The sequence below is a fragment of the Penicillium vulpinum genome, assembly GCF_028829585.1.
Source record: "Penicillium vulpinum strain IBT 29486 chromosome Unknown utg000003l_segment0_segment0, whole genome shotgun sequence".
NCBI classification, from domain to species: Eukaryota; Fungi; Ascomycota; class Eurotiomycetes; order Eurotiales; family Aspergillaceae; genus Penicillium; species Penicillium vulpinum.
The window spans coordinates 8,465,866-8,483,182 of NW_026643243.1; the positions used below are offsets into that span (position 1 = coordinate 8,465,866).

Genomic DNA, 17,317 nt, shown 5'->3' on the forward strand with positions numbered 1-17,317 from the left:
TGAAGGACCCGGGGCTTCTCAGGCAAGGTTATTATACAGTGGCAAATTTATGTCTTTCCGTCTGTGGCAACCGCCAATGCAAATCTCATTGTAATCTACAAGGAAGCATGAATGTCTAATCCCTAGCTGATCGTAGTCATTGGCCGCAGCGCTCGTGAGCCCAGCGGTCTTTCATTTGTGAAGCACGTAGTGCATTGGCTTGCAATGTATTTTCATATTCGTCAACCATACGTTTCTATCAATTGACGAACCGCATGGCGGACAAGACGAGTATTGGCAAAGCTCTGGGTCATTCGCTGTCGCGACATCAATATGTGCAGTGGAGGCAAATCCGTGAGTAGTGAGCTGGATTCAACCAACTCATCACCTGGAGCTGCGATATCAAAAAGCTGCTTCAGTATTCGTAAAGAGTACAGTGCAGCTTGTATTTGAGCAAGAAGGTGGATATCCGCCCATTTGGTACTTTGCGCCATATATCCCTTTGTAAGAAAACTCTCCAATTCCTTCGCACTCGGAATTGTGGTTGTGCCGGATCCATCACGATAAATATCGGAAAGAGCAAATAAAAACCAGAAGCCCTCCGCTGCCAAACCATTGTCAAAGGTAGTATGTGCTGTGGCAAGGCGTCTCCGAAGGAGATCCAAATCAGAGGCCACGGTCTTTGTTCCGCTTAAAGTGATCTCTTCGGCCACGATCCTTCCACCTCTGCGAACAAATTCATGTACGACAGTAAATCGATCGGCAGCAGGACGGGACATATTGAAAAATGAGTACCCAAGGGACCTATATGTTCGACCTTGTTCCCAGGCACATCGCCTAGAAGAGTCTTCGTTCAAAATCCCGAGATAGATGTGCGGTTGTTCATCCAAGCAGTAGATGCTAGGAAGTTCATACTGCCAGAATAATTCTGATACCCTGGGATCCAACGGGTTTTTGGACTGTTTTGCTCCACGTATAACCTCATTATCCGTGGTCTCGTGTTGATATTCTTGAAGAAACTCCAGATATTCAGAGGAGAGCTCAGTCGCCTTACTACTCTCTTTGGATATCCGGGCAAGTTCAGCAAACCGCAAATGAGTATTTCTTTGCAATTCGTATGCAAACCACTGAACGCTTGGGATGCCTAACCGACCGGATAGCGAATGGGGACATATTCTCAGCCCCCGAATATCTGGCTCGGCCGGATCCCAGACGCCCGAGGACGTTTGCACCGAGTCTAAAAACAAGACTGCACCTTGCTCGCCAAGATCGTGAAGCAAGAGATCCGAATCATCCGTCAACACTGCACATCCGGTAAGTTTTGCCACATGGGCGCACTCAACATCTGCTTCTCCTGGTACCATGACGGTGATTTTCGCCCAGGGGTAATCAGCATCAGTGACAAGGCAGCTGATGTCCTCGTCAACCTCTTTCTGGATCTGCTCCTTGTTCCATCGGTTCCGCAAGTCCTCAAAGACCGCGGATACCATGAAAGGATTCTCTGGAAGGCCTTTTCGTCGCCGAGGTAAGCTTCGACTGCACCAGATCTGTCCTCTTTCAGTGGGCATCACATCGCGACATTTGGGCGTTGCAGGCAGAGACAGATTTCGACGAGCTAATTCCAGACGATGGCGTAGTTTTTCAATTCTGGAAAAGCGGATTTCTCGCTTCGAAACGGGCAAAGCACCATCGAAGCATATCTTATGTCTGAAGGGCAGAGAGGAAAAAGAAAATTTATATCAGACGATAGCTGTGTTTTCGGACTAGTGTGATGGCTTACATTTTAACTCCCAGTCTGGTTAATTGGAGAAGGAAGCTGCTCACCCCACGACTGATTTCATCGCAGGTTGGCTGGTAGTCAAGGACATCACTGCTTGGGTCCATCCAACCCAACAGTCGACGGTAGACATGGTATACTAGACTGGGCCCGTCGATGACAACGGCTTGGACGCGCGGGGATTCTGAATCGGTTGTCCTTCCATCTAACAAGACACTTTCGGCATAGGGAAGCAGGTGTCTGGTTAAGTGAGGGATCCCCATAGCCAATGTCGTGTAAGAACCATTCTCGTTGGGGGTTGTGGATTTGTTTTTTTTTTTTTTCGGGTTTTTTTTGTATTAGTCAGGGATGGCGAGGCGCTGGCCCCGGGTTCCAACTTTAGGCAAGACAAGAAGACTTTGGGTATTGTCTCATCATTCTTACCGAAGACTCAGAAGGTACTGAGACGAAAATCAGATGGCACCAAAGTAGGTAGGGTTAGTATAATTCCTTCAAATTCCTACAAAACCACTGGATTTATAAGCCAAATGCATAGATTTATAAATTCAACGTAACAAGCATGATAGATAACAACGAAAGAAAACAAAAGGCACTATGCCCCGAGAGATATTTATCCAATAAGTAAGAATATGTATGGAGTTGTCCTTTGCAAATCACCGAGCAGATCGCAAGAATCCAACCACTCCGCGACAGTAGCCCACTAGCTCAGCCAGGCGCTTTCCCTCCTGCTTTTGCTCGACAGACCAAGTTGCCAGAGCCTCTTGCAATAGACGATACTGAGGCTCATCCTGAGTAGAGCTGAGGCTCACAGTGTCGGCATGAATTTTCAAAAAGACCGCCATCCAAGCATTCACAAGCTCAAAGTCTCTCTTTGACTTTAGGCGAGCAGTCAGGGCAGTGACGAAATCGGACAACTCAGAGTGTCCATCAAGTACCCGAGGATCTAGTGAACGGATCTCAAGATCTGCTTTGGCCGGAGATAAGGTCTTGAGATGGTCGATAAATGAGCTAAAGTCACCAGAATCATGGCCAGATGCCAATGATCGAGTGAAAATAGATTGAGGAGCACTGGGGTTTCCACCATTTTGCAACTTGGCAATCCGTAACCTTTCGGCTTCAGCAGTTTTGGCTAGCGATCCAACATCGGTATCCTCGGTGCCGGGGATTTCACTGGCGATCTCGGGCCCACTGGAACTGAGGAGAGAAGGAAGGAAGAACGGAGCCTTCTCGGGTGCCTTGGGAGCTTCCTTGGGACGATTACGTTCCTTTTGAACTGTTAGCTAGAGATTGGCACTTTTGCATGAATAAAAACATACCCGTATAGTGTCTAGGTGGATCAATGACTGCCATCTGCTTTTGGGGACAAGACTCAGTGTCATCATGTCGTGTTGTAGTTGTTCCGTCGCCAGTACTGGGCCCTCTGCCTCATCTTGCTCGGTAGTATCGACAAAGGCGGCTTCAATAAGACCAGCACCGCCTTCTCCTGATGTTGCCGGGAGTCCAACGTTCTCAATAACGTTCTCGTCTAGGTTTTTGGTCGACACAGGCATGAAAAGACTGCGATTGCTCCAAAGACTGATACCAATGCTACCAGCGTGTGCGGTGGCAAGGAATTCACCTGTTGAAGACATGGCCAGAGCAACACATGTGCTCGAAACCCGGAAAATGTCGATCAGATGCCCAGTGGGCATGTCCCATACGCGTACTACCGAGTCCATGGAGGCAGCAACAATCCATCGTCCATCATTCGAGAAGATGAAATCATTGACTTGACCCACACATCCCCAAAATTCACGAACGAGCTTTCTGGTCTCGAGATCAATCACACGAATCGAGAGGTCGTCACAACTGAAAGCGATTAATTCGCTGGCCTTGTTATAGCGAAGTCCAGTAATGGCAGCCATGGGATGCCAGTCTAGTTCATCAAGGAATTTCCCAGAGAGGAGATCCCAAAACTATATTCCAGAAAAGGTCAATTTGTGAATCCCAGGAGAAAAAAAAGAGAATGGTGGGGCGTACCTTGACTTTGCCATCCAAGCCACAGCTGACAACGGTACGGTTCAAGCTGTCAATCATCAAGCCGGTCACAGCCTTAGTGTGTTTAAAAGCCGCAGCGACCGAGACCTGAGCATTGGATTTGGTGGCACGGGAAGCTGGGGGGCGAGCTGGGAAACTTTGTCGGTGCTGACCTGACTGCATGTTGAACATGTCGATAGCACCTCCAGCTGATCCTATAACAGCGAAAGTTCCACATTGCGAAACGGCCACACTCTATGAAAACTGGATTAGTAAAAGAGAACAATTGTTCAGTCATTTTCAAGAACCTGCGCACCTTGACTTCTGTCCCATCACTGGTTGCAAACGCCCATCGACCTGCCTTCTTTTTGCCCCAGAACCAAGTACGAGCGAACTTGTCGCCCCGATGACCAGTTACCACGCTTTCCCAGCCGGTTGCATTGGAAGCGTCGGCGTTTGTAACCTTCGGGTTCGACCAGATCGGACCGGAAGTGGTGACTCCCATTCCGCCATCACGGTTGAGGCTGCAGGCAATGCATGTAACCTCAGGAGCTTTGAGATCTTCTGTATTTGAGATGTCTGATGGCCCTGCCTTCTTAGCCTTGCGTTCCACGTTGCCCTGCGAGATCTCACTATGCTGGCTGTCTTTGCGCAGACTGAGTCCCCAGAGACTGCAATCCTTGCTTGCACTAAGAAGCCACTTGCCGCCAGACTCGGAACCATCCGAGGATGTCGGCAGGAAATCAAGAGCGCTGACGGCAGCAGAGTGTCCGTTTCTTCTATGAAGAGGTCTAGGAATAGGCGAGAATGGCGTTTCGTCGAAGATCCAAGTTTTCAAAGAATTGTCATCACCCGAAGACACGAGCACTGGCTGTCCATCTAAGAACTCAACACGGTTGGCGCCCATGGGCTTTTCACCACTTGATACTCGATGAGCTCCACGAAGAATGCCTGCAATGCGACCTCCATTATTCAAGTCCCAGAGGGTGATATCACCGCTACCACTTGATGCCGTGGCCATAACACCTGAGCTGCGACCATCGTGGCCAGCACCCAATCCGTCGTTGCGGAAAGTGATGGATGTTACGGGGAGACCCCTAGATGAAGCATTCTTGAGAGACAAGACCAGCTGACCTGAACTCACGTTTTGAATAGCCAACGCACCGCCCTTATAGGCAATGGCAATAAGTGATAGAGCAGGGGTGGGGTGAATCGCAGTCACGGGCCCAGAATCTGGCGACAAAGACGGCAGCGTGTAAAGAAGTTTTCCGCTGCGGAGATTCCAGATATCGACCGCTCCGTCCGATCGGCCCACAAAGATCTTGTTCAAATAAGTCGGCATATTGCACATTATCCCGGTGTAAATCTTCCCTCCAGAGGAACCCCGAGCAGATTGTGGCCGCAAACTGGCATAGTGCTCGTATGTGCCCGTTTTCCAAACTTCGAGGCCACCAGTCCAACAACCAACCACCCATGAACCGAAGACCACCAAGCGCTCAATGGGTCCCTTCAGATCTTCAGGGCTCTTCAGTTCTGCAACTTTTTTGCCACGCTTGAAAACCCAGACTCCTCCGGGTGACTGCGACCGAAGGTGGCCCCAAGCTGCAAATACCTTATCCTGCCACGCACATGTTGCCGTAATGATCTCCGGTGTTTGCGGTCGAGTCAGGAAGATAAGGTTTAAACCTCGGCGCAAATCATAAGTCTGCAGCGAGTGTCCCACGGAGGTTGTGATTTGAAAGGTCGATTTACCTAGGCGCACCGATGTAAAAGGAACGGGTGTTGGTGAGACCAATCCTAGTGTCTTTATGTCGACAAGTCAGCTTAGAGAAAAGAAGCGATTCAAATATATCTCTCAACTTACACGGAAAGGAGCAAAGATCTTGGAACCACGTGTTCCAGCGTTAACATCTTGCGATACCCGTTTCTGCCTCTTCGCAAGAGGCACATCGAAATTATCGGCCGAAGGCATGTTGATATCGAGGGACACACAGACCACGACGGATATATCGGGGGGTGCAGAGTAATCAGAAGGAACCCCTTAACCTTTCAGGTGAGAATTCTGTTCTGACTTGTTCAACAAGTCAATCACGAAGGGTATCTAAGCAGTCTAAGTCGTCTCACTTAGCTCGTCTTTTTTTTTCCCGCTGTTTTTTTTCTGCCCCGCCTAGTCCTGCAGGCCTTAGACCGCCTTCAAGCGGATGATATACATTTACCCCGAGTATAGAATACCTTCACTACATGGGAATATTTACAGTATATCTTGGGTCTACCATGACTTAACATAATTATATAGTTGTTAATTATCTTTAATTTGCTATATTCTCCAAAGAAAACTCATTGATCATCTTAATCGAGACTTCTTTGCATGGTTAAAATGCTATCAAGTAGTATAGTCAAGTATTGGAAACTTCCGCAAGAAGTACTTGAATAGATGGGGCATATGGTACTTTTAGATCTACTATGCCGTACTCTATAAGCTATACGAGGAAGCCCGATGAACCTAATTCACAAGTAACTTATCACTTTCAGCCCTTTGAGTCCGATCATGAGCAAAATTTACGAACTTGGACCAGCGAAAAAGTCCGTTTCTTCTCTCCGCCTATGCAAAATGCGGAACCCCCCATCATATTTGGTAATACAATCCAAGAGCCTGGAGCTTCCAAGATTCCCCGATCTGCGCTCTCTCTCCGAACTGCTAAGAATTTGTACCTGAATCCCTCCCCCCACACCCCATTGATCAATATTGGTTTGGTTTGGTTTGGTTTACAAACACAATACTGCTCATTGACCCCTCATATGGATAATGCCGCTGAGCACAGCACCGGCTCTTCTGCCAATGCTGAACCCTTGAGACTCGCAGAACCCAACCTCTCGTCGCCCTTGGTTGATATGGAATGCGAAGATAACGATCAGACGCCCACAGGACCCGTTCTCGAGCCCCCATTGGTATCGACTAAGCCTCCATCACCCGCAAAGTCGATTCAAAGCCAATCAGGAAAAGCCGATTCTGGATTTGACCCTCGCCCCGGTCGACTGAACCAATCCACACGCCCCTTTAGCCACACACCTAGAAGGTTCAGTGGAAGCACGGCTGCTAGTACCGCTGCAAGCTCTATCAATGAAGTGGAATACGGCTCCCTAAAGCCATGGAGGATCGGAGTCTGTGCCTTGGATGTGAAAGCACGCAGCAAGCCGAGCCAGAATATCTTGACTCGACTCCAATCGAAAGGTGAATTCGAGGTGATCGTTTTTGGAGACAAGGTTATTCTCGATGAGGCAGTCGAAAATTGGCCCGTGTGTGACTTCTTGCTCGCTTTCTTTTCCGATGGATTCCCCTTGGACAAAGCCATTGCGTATGCTAAACTTCGCAAACCGCTCTGTGTCAATGATCTGCCTATGCAAAAGGTATTGTGGGATAGGCGGCTCTGCCTGAGAATTCTGGATCATATGGGTGTCCCCACCCCGAAGCGGCTGGAGGTCAACCGCGATGGTGGTCCCGTTCTAGAATCGCCGGAACTAGGCCAGCATATCTATCGCCTAACTGGTGTGAAGCTAGAAGGCCCAGAGAATGGAGTTGGTGGCGGTGCCCCTCAAAGCCAGAATGTTTCAATGTCTGAGGATGGCGAAGCCTTGATTGTTGACGGTAAAGTTTTCAAAAAGCCCTTTGTTGAAAAACCTGTCAATGGCGAGGACCACAACATTCACATCTACTTCCCCAACGATGAGCAGTACGGCGGAGGTGGAAGAAGACTATTCCGCAAGGTCGGCAACAAAAGCTCGGAATATGATCCCACTCTCACTGTTCCAAGATCCATCACCGAGAAGGACGCAAGTTATCTGTACGAACAGTTCCTTAGGGTTGACAATGCGGAAGACGTCAAAGCCTACACCGTTGGGCCAGACTTCTGTCATGCAGAGACACGCAAATCTCCCGTGGTCGACGGTCTCGTTCGGCGCAATACCCACGGGAAGGAAGTACGATACATCACGAAACTTGGCAAGGAGGAGGCAATAATCGCATCAAAGATCTCAAATGGATTTGGTCAAAGAATTTGTGGCTTTGACATGCTCCGCGTGGGAGACAAAAGCTATGTCATTGATGTCAACGGCTGGAGCTTCGTCAAGGACAACAATGATTATTATGATAAATGTGCCAACATTCTCAGGGACATTTTCTTGGAAGAAAGACGCAAATGTGAAGGGATATCAGAATCGTCTGAGCCGCCATCGCCGGACGTAGGCTCATCTAGAAGAAGCACGGCAGGATCTCATCGCCAACCCACAAAGACACTGCTGAAGTCTCCTAGCACTTCCAGGCTTTACGGCCCAAACCAGAAACCTACCGAAGTCTCAGAGTCATACACTCCATCATTAACGTCATCTGGGGTAGAGAGTACTGATGTCAGCGCTGCTCTTAGCAAGTTGAATTCTCGGGAAGACTACTCCATTACCCGTGGCTATAGTCCCTCGAACACGAAATCACCGGCTCTTTCAGTACAGCACGCCAATGATGAAGCCCTTCCGCCGCTCCCTGCTTCCAAACACTCTTGGAAGCTGAAGGGCATGGTGGCAGTGATTCGACACGCAGATCGGACCCCGAAGCAAAAGTTCAAATTCACTTTTCACAGTCAACCTTTTGTGAATCTATTGAAAGGGCACCAGGAGGAGATAGTGATCAAGGGCGAAGCTGCATTGGCGAGTGTTTCCGATGCTGTTAAGTTGGCTATGGATAAGGGCCTAGAAGACATGGAGAAGCTCAAGTTGCTCCGCACGTCTTTAGAGAAAAAGGGTGGTTGGCCTGGTACTAAAGTACAGATCAAGCCAATGTTCCGAAAACGAAAGCCAGAGGAAATGGAAGAACAGGGCCGACAGAAACCTTCGACTCCATTGCCTGAGGGCAAACTCTGTGAAGATCCTCCTGCTCCTGTGCCCAATGAGGGAGAGGGACTGACACCGGAGAACGAGGACTTGCGCAGATCACAAACACGGAGTGATTCTATCTCAGATGCGACTTTCTCTCGGTTCTCTGCCGCCGAGAATGACTTGGTCTTGGACAAACTGCAGCTTGTGATCAAGTGGGGCGGCGAGCCTACACATGCCGCGCGTTATCAATCGCAGGATCTTGGACTGAACATGCGGGACGATCTCAAGTTGTTGAACAAGGAGGCGTTGAATAACGTTCGTATATTTACCAGCTCAGAACGTAGAGTGAGCACCAGTGGTGAGTCACTTTCCTTGCCAGGATCTGCATCAAGCTAATAATAGTCTCAAAGCACAAATATGGGCATGCTCATTTTTGGACCAGAAGGATATCCCCGAAGACTTGATACAAGTCCGGAAAGATTTGCTTGACGACTCAAATGCCGCCAAGGATGTCATGGATAAAGTCAAGAAAAAGCTGAAATTGCTTTTGCGAGAAGGGTCTGCGCCTTCACAATTTGCTTGGCCCAAGGACAAAAACATCCCAGAACCTTCGGTTGTCCTTGCTAGAGTTGTTGAACTGATGAAGTTCCACCGGGGTGTCATGCGACACAACTTTGAGAAACTCGACAGTGCACCACGCATCTCCTCGACCCCATCCGATGACCTTGAGACCCCAGGCCAACCCTCTGGTATGTCTAGTATACAGGGCCGTTGGTGCGCAGGTGAAGATCCTCGACTCTTCAAGGAACGGTGGGAAAAGCTCTTTGCAGAGTTCTGCGACACCGAAAAGGTCGACCCGAGCAAGCTTTCCGAGCTTTATGACAGTATGAAATTCGATGCACTCCACAATAGACAGTTTTTGGAATGGGTCTTCATGCCACAAGAAAGCGCCCGTGAGTATGAGGAAGATCAGAAAACCAAGAACGCAGCAAAAACAGACGGGGGCGCGGAGGGGAAACTTGGACAAGAAGCCGGGAACGACAAATCTGAAGAGCGTACCGAAAGCCAGACGTTTGTCCATCGCTTTGGTTTGAAAAAACGCATCTTTGCCCTCGAGTCATTGCCGCACCTTCGGGCACTAGATGATTCATACGATCATTACTTTAAGCTTTTCCCTGGCTCTCAGTCCTCTAAGTGCAAGATGGATGAGCGGCTTTCGAAGCTCCGGGAACTGTACAAGTTAGCCAAGGTTTTGTTCGACTACGTGACGCCTCAGGAATATGGAATCACTGACAGCGAGAAACTCGAGATTGGCCTTCTAACCTCTCTTCCCCTTCTTCAAGAAATTGTTGGGGATCTAGAAGAGGTGCAGGCTTCGCAGGATGCCAAGTCTTTCTTTTACTTCACCAAAGAATCTCATATCTACACCCTCCTGAACTGCATCTTGGAAGGTGGAATTCAAACTAAAATTGCCAGGAGCGCCATCCCGGAGCTTGATTATCTCTCTCAGATTTGTTTTGAGCTGTACGAAGCTCGGGACAGTGAATCGGACTCCTACTCATACTCAATCCGCATCTCAGTCAGCCCTGGTTGCCATGCCTTCGACCCGCTTGACGTGCAACTCGATTCCAGGCACTCCATCGGCTGCACCCCACGCCGAAGCTTGACGGCCCATCAGGATTGGAAGGAGGTGATTGAGACATTGAAGGCGAAATTCGACACGTAAGTTTGTACGCTACCTTACTCTCTGGATTTTTACTGATCACTACATATAGTGTGGAACTACCCAAGACCTTCATTGCAGTAAACCTTAGTGACAAGCATAGCTCGCATGATGAGAACTCACCGTCGCCCTCGCGTGGTATTTCCCCAACTCAGGACTAAGATCGATGTCCCCGGGACGTTGTATTTGTGATGGCTTTTTTGGGTTTTATTTGTGATCGACACATTTGGTTCGGATTCCTTCTTATGTACCCCTGCCTTGTTGAGGTTGTATTATGTATCTAGTAAAACAATGTAGCAAGAAAATATTAGCAATCTCAAATCGGGTGTCCTCTATGTTTCTATGTTTGTGCATTTCAACGCTACTCAACATGCATTGCATATCAGGCCCTCCTTCCAGTCCCAGTACATATAGATCGCCAACCATTTTATGTGAGGTGTCTCGACTATATGTTGACAAAGGCGTCGACTAGTTAAGTAAGATTTTAATATTTTGGTAAGGTGGTAGTCAAGTATGAGTAATTAAAGAGTCAAGTAGTTATTGAGTGAGATTTATGCTACAAAACTACTTATGTATTTACTAGTAAGTAGTACGACATGGATGGGTTTAAAGTCCGGGCAAGCCGTAAACCCCGCCTTGTCGAGGAACTGTTGATTTTTCTCCCACTACACTACATACTCAAGGATGTCTGATCCTTTGGCGGTCGATATTGTTGGCAGCGCCCTGAAATACATATCCCACGCAGGTGTTGAGTGTTTGATTGACTACAATGACATTCTCTGCGTGTTGTCCAATCCGGTAGCCACGTATAGTGTGCTGTTCTTTCAGAAAACCGAACTGGATGGCTCTGAGGACTTCTCATTGAAAAAGATCGAGATCAAGTCCCTGCCTGCAGCACTATCTCCATTTTTGACTAAGATTCCTAGCCATCTTCGACATGAAAATCAACAGCCTATCATCCAGGTTGTGGTATCTACTGGATCAGGAACGGGGAAAGCCAAGACGGTCTTTCAAGATGCTGTACGGCCCCTTCTTACATATATTGGGTTAGAGGATTATGAGCTTCACGAAACAAAATCTGCGCAAACTGTTGTCGAGCTCGCACGATCGAAATTCCTGGAGCGAGCTTACAATGGCGTCCCTCAGACCATCATCCTTCTTTCTGGCGACGGCGGCCTCATCGACCTCCTCGAGATTTTCTACAAATCCAAGAAACCGATTGGTGTATCTCCCAATATTGTGTTAATTCCTTGCGGGACAGGTAATGCTATGGCAAGTTCCATTGGACTACGATCTGGTCCAGTGCCGGGTCTTTCAACTCTACTTCGAGGCAGCCCGTCTTCTATACCGGTCTTTGCAGCCAAATTTTCACCTGGCAGTCGGTTAGTTATCGATGAAGGTCGTCAGCGAGCCGATATCGACACCGATGTTCACCACACATTATACGGGGCCGTTGTTGCGAGCTGGGGGCTCCATGCTGCTTTAGTTGCAGACAGTGATACATCCGAATATCGCAAATTTGGAAGCGACCGTTTCAAGATGGCCGCAAATGAGCTACTCTATCCCTCAGACGGCACTCCGCCTCACCAATTCAAAGGCAAAATCACATTAACCACCTCGAATGGCCCGAACGAGGCAGGTTGCCGACAAGCAGTGGATGGGCTTGAGCACATGTATGCGCTTGCTACACTCGTTCCACGACTTGAGAAGGAGTTTTTGATTTCCCCAGACTCAGTGCCCCTGGATGGAAAGATGAGGTTCATCCGCTTCGGTCCTATGTCGGCAGAAGAAGCGATGCATTTGATGACTTTGGCCTATCAGGGCGGTCGACATGTGATGGAAGATACGGTCACTTATGCCGACACTGAGAAAGTTCGAATCGATTTTCAAGAAGATGAGGAGAGATGGCGACGCGTTTGTATTGATGGAAAGATCGTCGTTGTCGAAAGGGATGGTTGGGTGGAAATTTGTAAAGAATCTAGCCGTTTGCTGAACTTGATCAATTAGGCAGAGATTCACTAAAATAGGATAGAAAATACATAATATATTAGACTAGAATATGACATACAAAGTATGAACAAGGGCCAGTGTATTTATAGAGTTGATCCGTAAAGGGAATGTAATCATGTGTCTTCCGCCATCTCCGAGATTGGACCCTGTAAACCTCGCTCCACCCATCCCAGTGTATGGGATGCGCCAGCAAATGATATTGTCTCGCCAGTCTCTCCTATCTAGCGCACTGTATTTGCGTGACTATAATGGAATTGCCCATCAGATTCGATGCTGATCACTGCACGCACCTATTCAGCCTCCCAGACCCCAGACCAAGGTGCAGCACAACCCTGCAATAACAGGTCGCGATTTCATACCCTCTCCGGCTGGCAAACAAGCCCAGTGGATACAAAGGAAGCAACCGACATGTTGTTAATCCATCAAGTTGGTAGTGTTCGCGTTGGGGAAGTCGTTAGGTGAGTCTGGTCCGGACAGCCCCTCAAGTCCGAAGTCCTTCTGGATCGCTAATAGCAAATCGTCCATCAGATACACGATTACATACACACCGGCGGCCGATCCGATCCTGCCCATTCCTTCAAATCTCTATGTGAAGGTGAAGAACACATCTGCTATCCCATTACGTGCCGCATATCTCCATGGTCCGTACACGCTATACGCCGCCTGCTATCCCTCGCGGTTTGACCCGAATACCAAATATGAGCGACAGGACTTGGAGGGTACGCCTCAGTTTGAGCCCTACCTCAAGGCCGGAGGTGGTTGGGACGCCGTCATCAAGGTGCCGGCTAATCTCCTGAAAGCTCACGACTTCGGCTCTCCGGACCAAGGCGGGCCGGCAAGTGGACAGAGCGTTAGCTGGATTATTGAGATACAATCTCAGGTGATATTCTCGAGTAGCGCAGCGGTGCATTTTGAGCTGCTAGTGGGCCGAGATGAAAAATCGCTGGCTTATTTCTCGGGCGGTACGTGGAGTAGCGGAAATGGCTCGACGGGGCCTCCGGCAAAGCTACAAGACCATTGGCTACCTGGAACTAGAGGGAGTCAGGTGCTTGCCTCGAAAGGCGTGTATTCAAAGGCAATTACTCTTCATGTCGACGATACAACTAGTCTATGGAGCAATCCACCATTCCCGTCGGCGAAGCCGACTTCCGAAAGCGTTAATCGGAAGGGTCAGGGCTCGCAGCCTCTATGTGATAATCCAGCGCCGGAGAACTCTACTGAATCTCCGACGAAAAGCGCCAAGAAGAAGTCGGTTCATCTTGTGTTACTGACACATGGGTTGCACAGTAACCTCGGTGCAGACATGCTCTATTTAAAAGAGAGCATTGACGCAGCCATGAGAAATTCCAAAAAGAAAGACAGTCAATCCAAAGCTCCCCACGTCAGCCCTGTTGGACTTGGACTGGATGATCAAGAAAACTTACATTTTGCCAGCAGTAAAACCAGTCATGTTGAGGAGGAGCAAAATAGCCAGTCTGGTGATAACACCGAAGATGACGACGAAGAGCAAGTCATTGTCCGAGGGTTCTCTGGCAATGTTGTTCGGACTGAGCGTGGGATTCAATACCTCGGTAAACGGCTAGCCAAATATGTCCTACTTCTAACATATCCTGATCAACCCTATTTTCCTCTGAAGGACTCGAAATCGAACCCACTTTCTCGACCGTTTAGTGCTCGTAAGGAGCGAGCTAAACATTCTTCTCATTCGGCTGATTCAACGCCCCAAAAAGATGCCCAAGAATTTCAAAATGAAGACCACGCGTATAAGATTACGAGCATTAGTTTTGTTGGCCACTCTCTGGGTGGGCTAGTCCAAACATATGCAATCGCATATATCCAAAAGCACTCACCTCAGTTCTTTGAACAAATCAGGCCTGTTAACTTCATTGCTCTTGCAACTCCCTTTCTTGGTCTCAGCAATGAGAATCCAATGTATGTTCGATTTGCATTGGATTTAGGCCTAGTCGGTCGCACCGGCCAGGATCTCGGGTTGAGTTGGACGGCACCGAAAGTTCGAAGTGGTTGGGGGGCCATTATTGCTGGAAGAGGAGAGTCTACAAAAGACCCTGGCCATTCGGATCCTGGCTCCAAGCCACTTCTACGGATTCTTCCTTGTGGCCCTGCCCACGAAGTTCTGAAGAAATTCCAACATCGGACAGTGTACTCAAATGTGGTGAATGATGGGATAGTTCCTTTGCGGACGTCTTCTCTTTTGTTCCTGGACTGGAAGGGTCTGGATCGGGTCGAGAAAGCGAGAAGGGACAATGGACTTGTTGGAACTATGGCCGAATGGGGATGGGCAGAATTAACAGGCGCCAATTCGAAATCCCCGCGAATCCCTCGCATCGATGAGGAACAGCATTTGAGTCTTCCGACAATAGAGACCAGTCATCAAAATGCATATTCTGCAACCCAGGTTTCACCAAGCCCCAAAGACGACATTTTGGACGATCCAATCTCTCCAAGGCCGGGACAATTCTTATCACAGCCCAGTCGTGTGTCCAATCACAGGATTCCAGAGGAGAACTTGGTGAAGGAAAATCACTCGGGAAATGCGCCTTCCAGCCCCCTGGAAAGCTTTTTCTCGCTGTTTCGCCCAAATCAGGGCAAGCATGCCCCCCCTAATAGCAAGAGTGCTAGAATTTATAGGCGTAGCCAGACCCTGGGCACTTTTGAGACTGGCAATGGCAATGGCGATGGCACAATGCCCATTAGTCCTGGAAGTTCCGAGCACGAGCACGAAGGAGTGCACACGCCTCCAAAGACAACATTTTTCGAGTCTGCAGGAGACTTGTTGATGCCGCCTTTACCACCTGCGGATTTCATTCTGGACCCTGCCTCGCGACCCCGGACAATCTTCCACGACCGCATCTATCACCCAGAAGATATCCCAACCCCTTTACCGGTAAAGCGACGCACATTAACATTTGGCTCGCTACCGGGCAAGCAATCGAAATCGATGCCCACTCAGTATCCACCTGCCAGCATCGCAGACAATGAAAGCGGCCTCAAGGTTGAAGAAAAGATTGCGAGAGCCTATCACCGTGATCTAACTTGGCGTAAGGTCCTTGTTCGACTTGAGCCTGATGCCCATAATAACATTATTGTGCGGCGCATGTTCACCAATGCCTATGGCTGGCCTGTTGTGAAACACTTAGTTGATACACACTTCGGCCACACGCCCACTGTGGAAACCGACGATTCTCTGAAGCCAAGTGTGGAGATGGCCAGGTCTCTAAATGTTGATCCGACTAGTTCGGGTGATGAGGTTGAAGGACAGTCCGATCCTGTCGATCCAAATTCAGTAAGAGATACAGACGATTTGCCAAATGTATCCGATCTCCATGTATCGGAACATGTATATTCTGGTCCGAGTGACAGCTTACCGGCCGAAGATAGATCGCACATGAGCACCGGTGACAAAAGCCATGTATCGAGGCAGGATTCAGCACGATGGACTGATCGTGAAGTTGTCGAAGATGACAACGAGTCCGGCTTCGAAGTGGAAGCCGACACTGGTTTCCGTCACAGATAATTAGCGCCATTCTGACTTTCATTGTACATACGATTTCCTTAGACATATACCCTGTAATTATGTAGATTTTATATTTTAATTGGGACTGCTTTTACTCTATGCTGTATTCAAGTAGTTTGGGGGGGGTTCATGGGTCACCTAATCAATACTTCAATTCACCTTGAACGTAGCTCCAAAACTCCTCCACCATCTCCTTTTGTCCAGTTCCGCTCGGAGAAGCTCGGACAGCAAGATACTTTCGTCCGTCAAGACGAGCTTCCCAAACTCCTCGGTTACCATCCACCATAATGCCCCCGGCTTCAGAGAGGATAACCCATCCGGCACAGACATCCCAAGACCAACATCCACCCTCCCAATACAGATCCAGCGTGCCATCAGCCACGGCACATAAATTCAATGCGGCAGAGCCTAAGCTCCGCATGGAGCGTGCCATAGCCCCACCGTTTTCCTTTGACTGGCCCAGTTTCTCATATGTCCGGATCTTAGTCTCCCAATTGTTCCCGCTGCGATCCGAACCCCATTCGATGGCAATGAGAGCATTAGCCAGTCCCGACAGGGGCTCGACATTGTCGCCCTTAAGCGGCAAGCGAGTTTCACGATTGAGGAAAGCGCCTTGTCCTCGAATAGCAGAATAAAGGTTTTTGGTCGAGGGGTTATACACAACCCCCACCGTCGGTATACGTCCAACGGCGAACCCTAGCGAAACACAGGCAAATGGAAAGCCGTGCACGAAGTTTGTTGTTCCATCGATGGGGTCCACGACGAAGGTAGGGGCGTCGGTCAATGGGCTGGCTGGATCGTATGTTTCCTCGCCGTGGAATCTGAGAGAATAAATATTAGAAGCATGCTAGCAGCGCGAAAGAGGAACTACATGCTCGTAATGGGGGTATTTCTCCCTTAGAGAGGTCGAGATCATGTTTTCGACGGCACGGTCGTATTCTGTGACGAGGTCGGCGCCTACGGAGATTAGCTGTTTTCTTCTTTATGCTGTTTGTATGGACACGGACTATTCATTTTGGATCCTGTGTCGCTGGTTCCTGGGAGCGCATTGTTAATAATGTCCCCGGCCTTGAAGGCCAACGAGACTAGGAAGTCATGAATTTCATTGAGGTTTGGGTTCTCCATGATGTGAGCGGTTGAGATATTGAAATGGTAGACTTCAATGTTGAATCCTATAGCTGCACATGTGGTTTAATGAAAGAGATGATCTCCGGCAACGCTAGGGGTGGGGCAATTCTGACTTCTTTCGAAGGAATATATGGAGTAGTAACCTCGACATGTATATTGTAGAAATACTGATTAACTAGAGATACATATGTATGCATTGCTTATTATTGAATGAATGTCTTTATCCTCTAATATTGTTCTATATCCATATGTGTTGTATTACAAATCGCAAAGATCTCTCCAG

The 17,317-nt window shown here is 48.6% G+C and overlaps 6 protein-coding genes across 6 annotated transcripts; 3 read left to right on the forward strand and 3 right to left on the reverse strand.

The window, feature by feature from the left end:
* Positions 1–221: 221 nt before the first annotated feature.
* N7479_008244 (PIN and XPG domain-containing protein) lies at positions 222–2,019 on the reverse strand (the record flags this gene model as incomplete). The annotated part of the gene is made up of 2 exons (XM_057255938.1): positions 222–1,686; positions 1,760–2,019. The coding sequence occupies 2 exons, from the start codon at positions 2,017–2,019 to the stop codon at positions 222–224; spliced, it is 1,725 nt and encodes a 574-aa protein (XP_057109800.1).
* Positions 2,020–2,409: 390 nt separating this feature from the next.
* On the reverse strand, positions 2,410–5,744 carry N7479_008245 (rRNA-processing protein UTP21; the record flags this gene model as incomplete). Its single annotated transcript, XM_057255939.1, has 5 exons — positions 2,410–3,021; positions 3,073–3,711; positions 3,776–4,027; positions 4,089–5,576; positions 5,637–5,744. The coding sequence occupies 5 exons, from the start codon at positions 5,742–5,744 to the stop codon at positions 2,410–2,412; spliced, it is 3,099 nt and encodes a 1,032-aa protein (XP_057109801.1).
* Positions 5,745–6,571: 827 nt separating this feature from the next.
* On the forward strand, positions 6,572–10,522 carry N7479_008246 (inositol polyphosphate kinase VIP1; the record flags this gene model as incomplete). The annotated part of the gene is made up of 3 exons (XM_057255940.1): positions 6,572–8,996; positions 9,049–10,360; positions 10,414–10,522. The coding sequence occupies 3 exons, from the start codon at positions 6,572–6,574 to the stop codon at positions 10,520–10,522; spliced, it is 3,846 nt and encodes a 1,281-aa protein (XP_057109802.1).
* Positions 10,523–11,045: 523 nt separating this feature from the next.
* On the forward strand, positions 11,046–12,368 carry N7479_008247 (diacylglycerol/lipid kinase family protein; the record flags this gene model as incomplete). Its single annotated transcript, XM_057255941.1, has 1 exon — positions 11,046–12,368. The coding sequence occupies one exon, from the start codon at positions 11,046–11,048 to the stop codon at positions 12,366–12,368; it is 1,323 nt and encodes a 440-aa protein (XP_057109803.1).
* A 273-nt stretch (positions 12,369–12,641) lies between these two features.
* On the forward strand, positions 12,642–15,906 carry N7479_008248 (lipase ROG1 family protein; the record flags this gene model as incomplete). The annotated part of the gene is made up of 2 exons (XM_057255942.1): positions 12,642–12,829; positions 12,900–15,906. 2 exons carry the CDS (start codon positions 12,642–12,644, stop codon positions 15,904–15,906), a joined length of 3,195 nt encoding a protein of 1,064 aa, XP_057109804.1.
* A 142-nt stretch (positions 15,907–16,048) lies between these two features.
* On the reverse strand, positions 16,049–17,031 carry N7479_008249 (inositol monophosphatase family protein; the record flags this gene model as incomplete). The annotated part of the gene is made up of 3 exons (XM_057255943.1): positions 16,049–16,714; positions 16,778–16,863; positions 16,914–17,031. The coding sequence occupies 3 exons, from the start codon at positions 17,029–17,031 to the stop codon at positions 16,049–16,051; spliced, it is 870 nt and encodes a 289-aa protein (XP_057109805.1).
* Between the last annotated feature and the right edge of the window lie 286 nt (positions 17,032–17,317).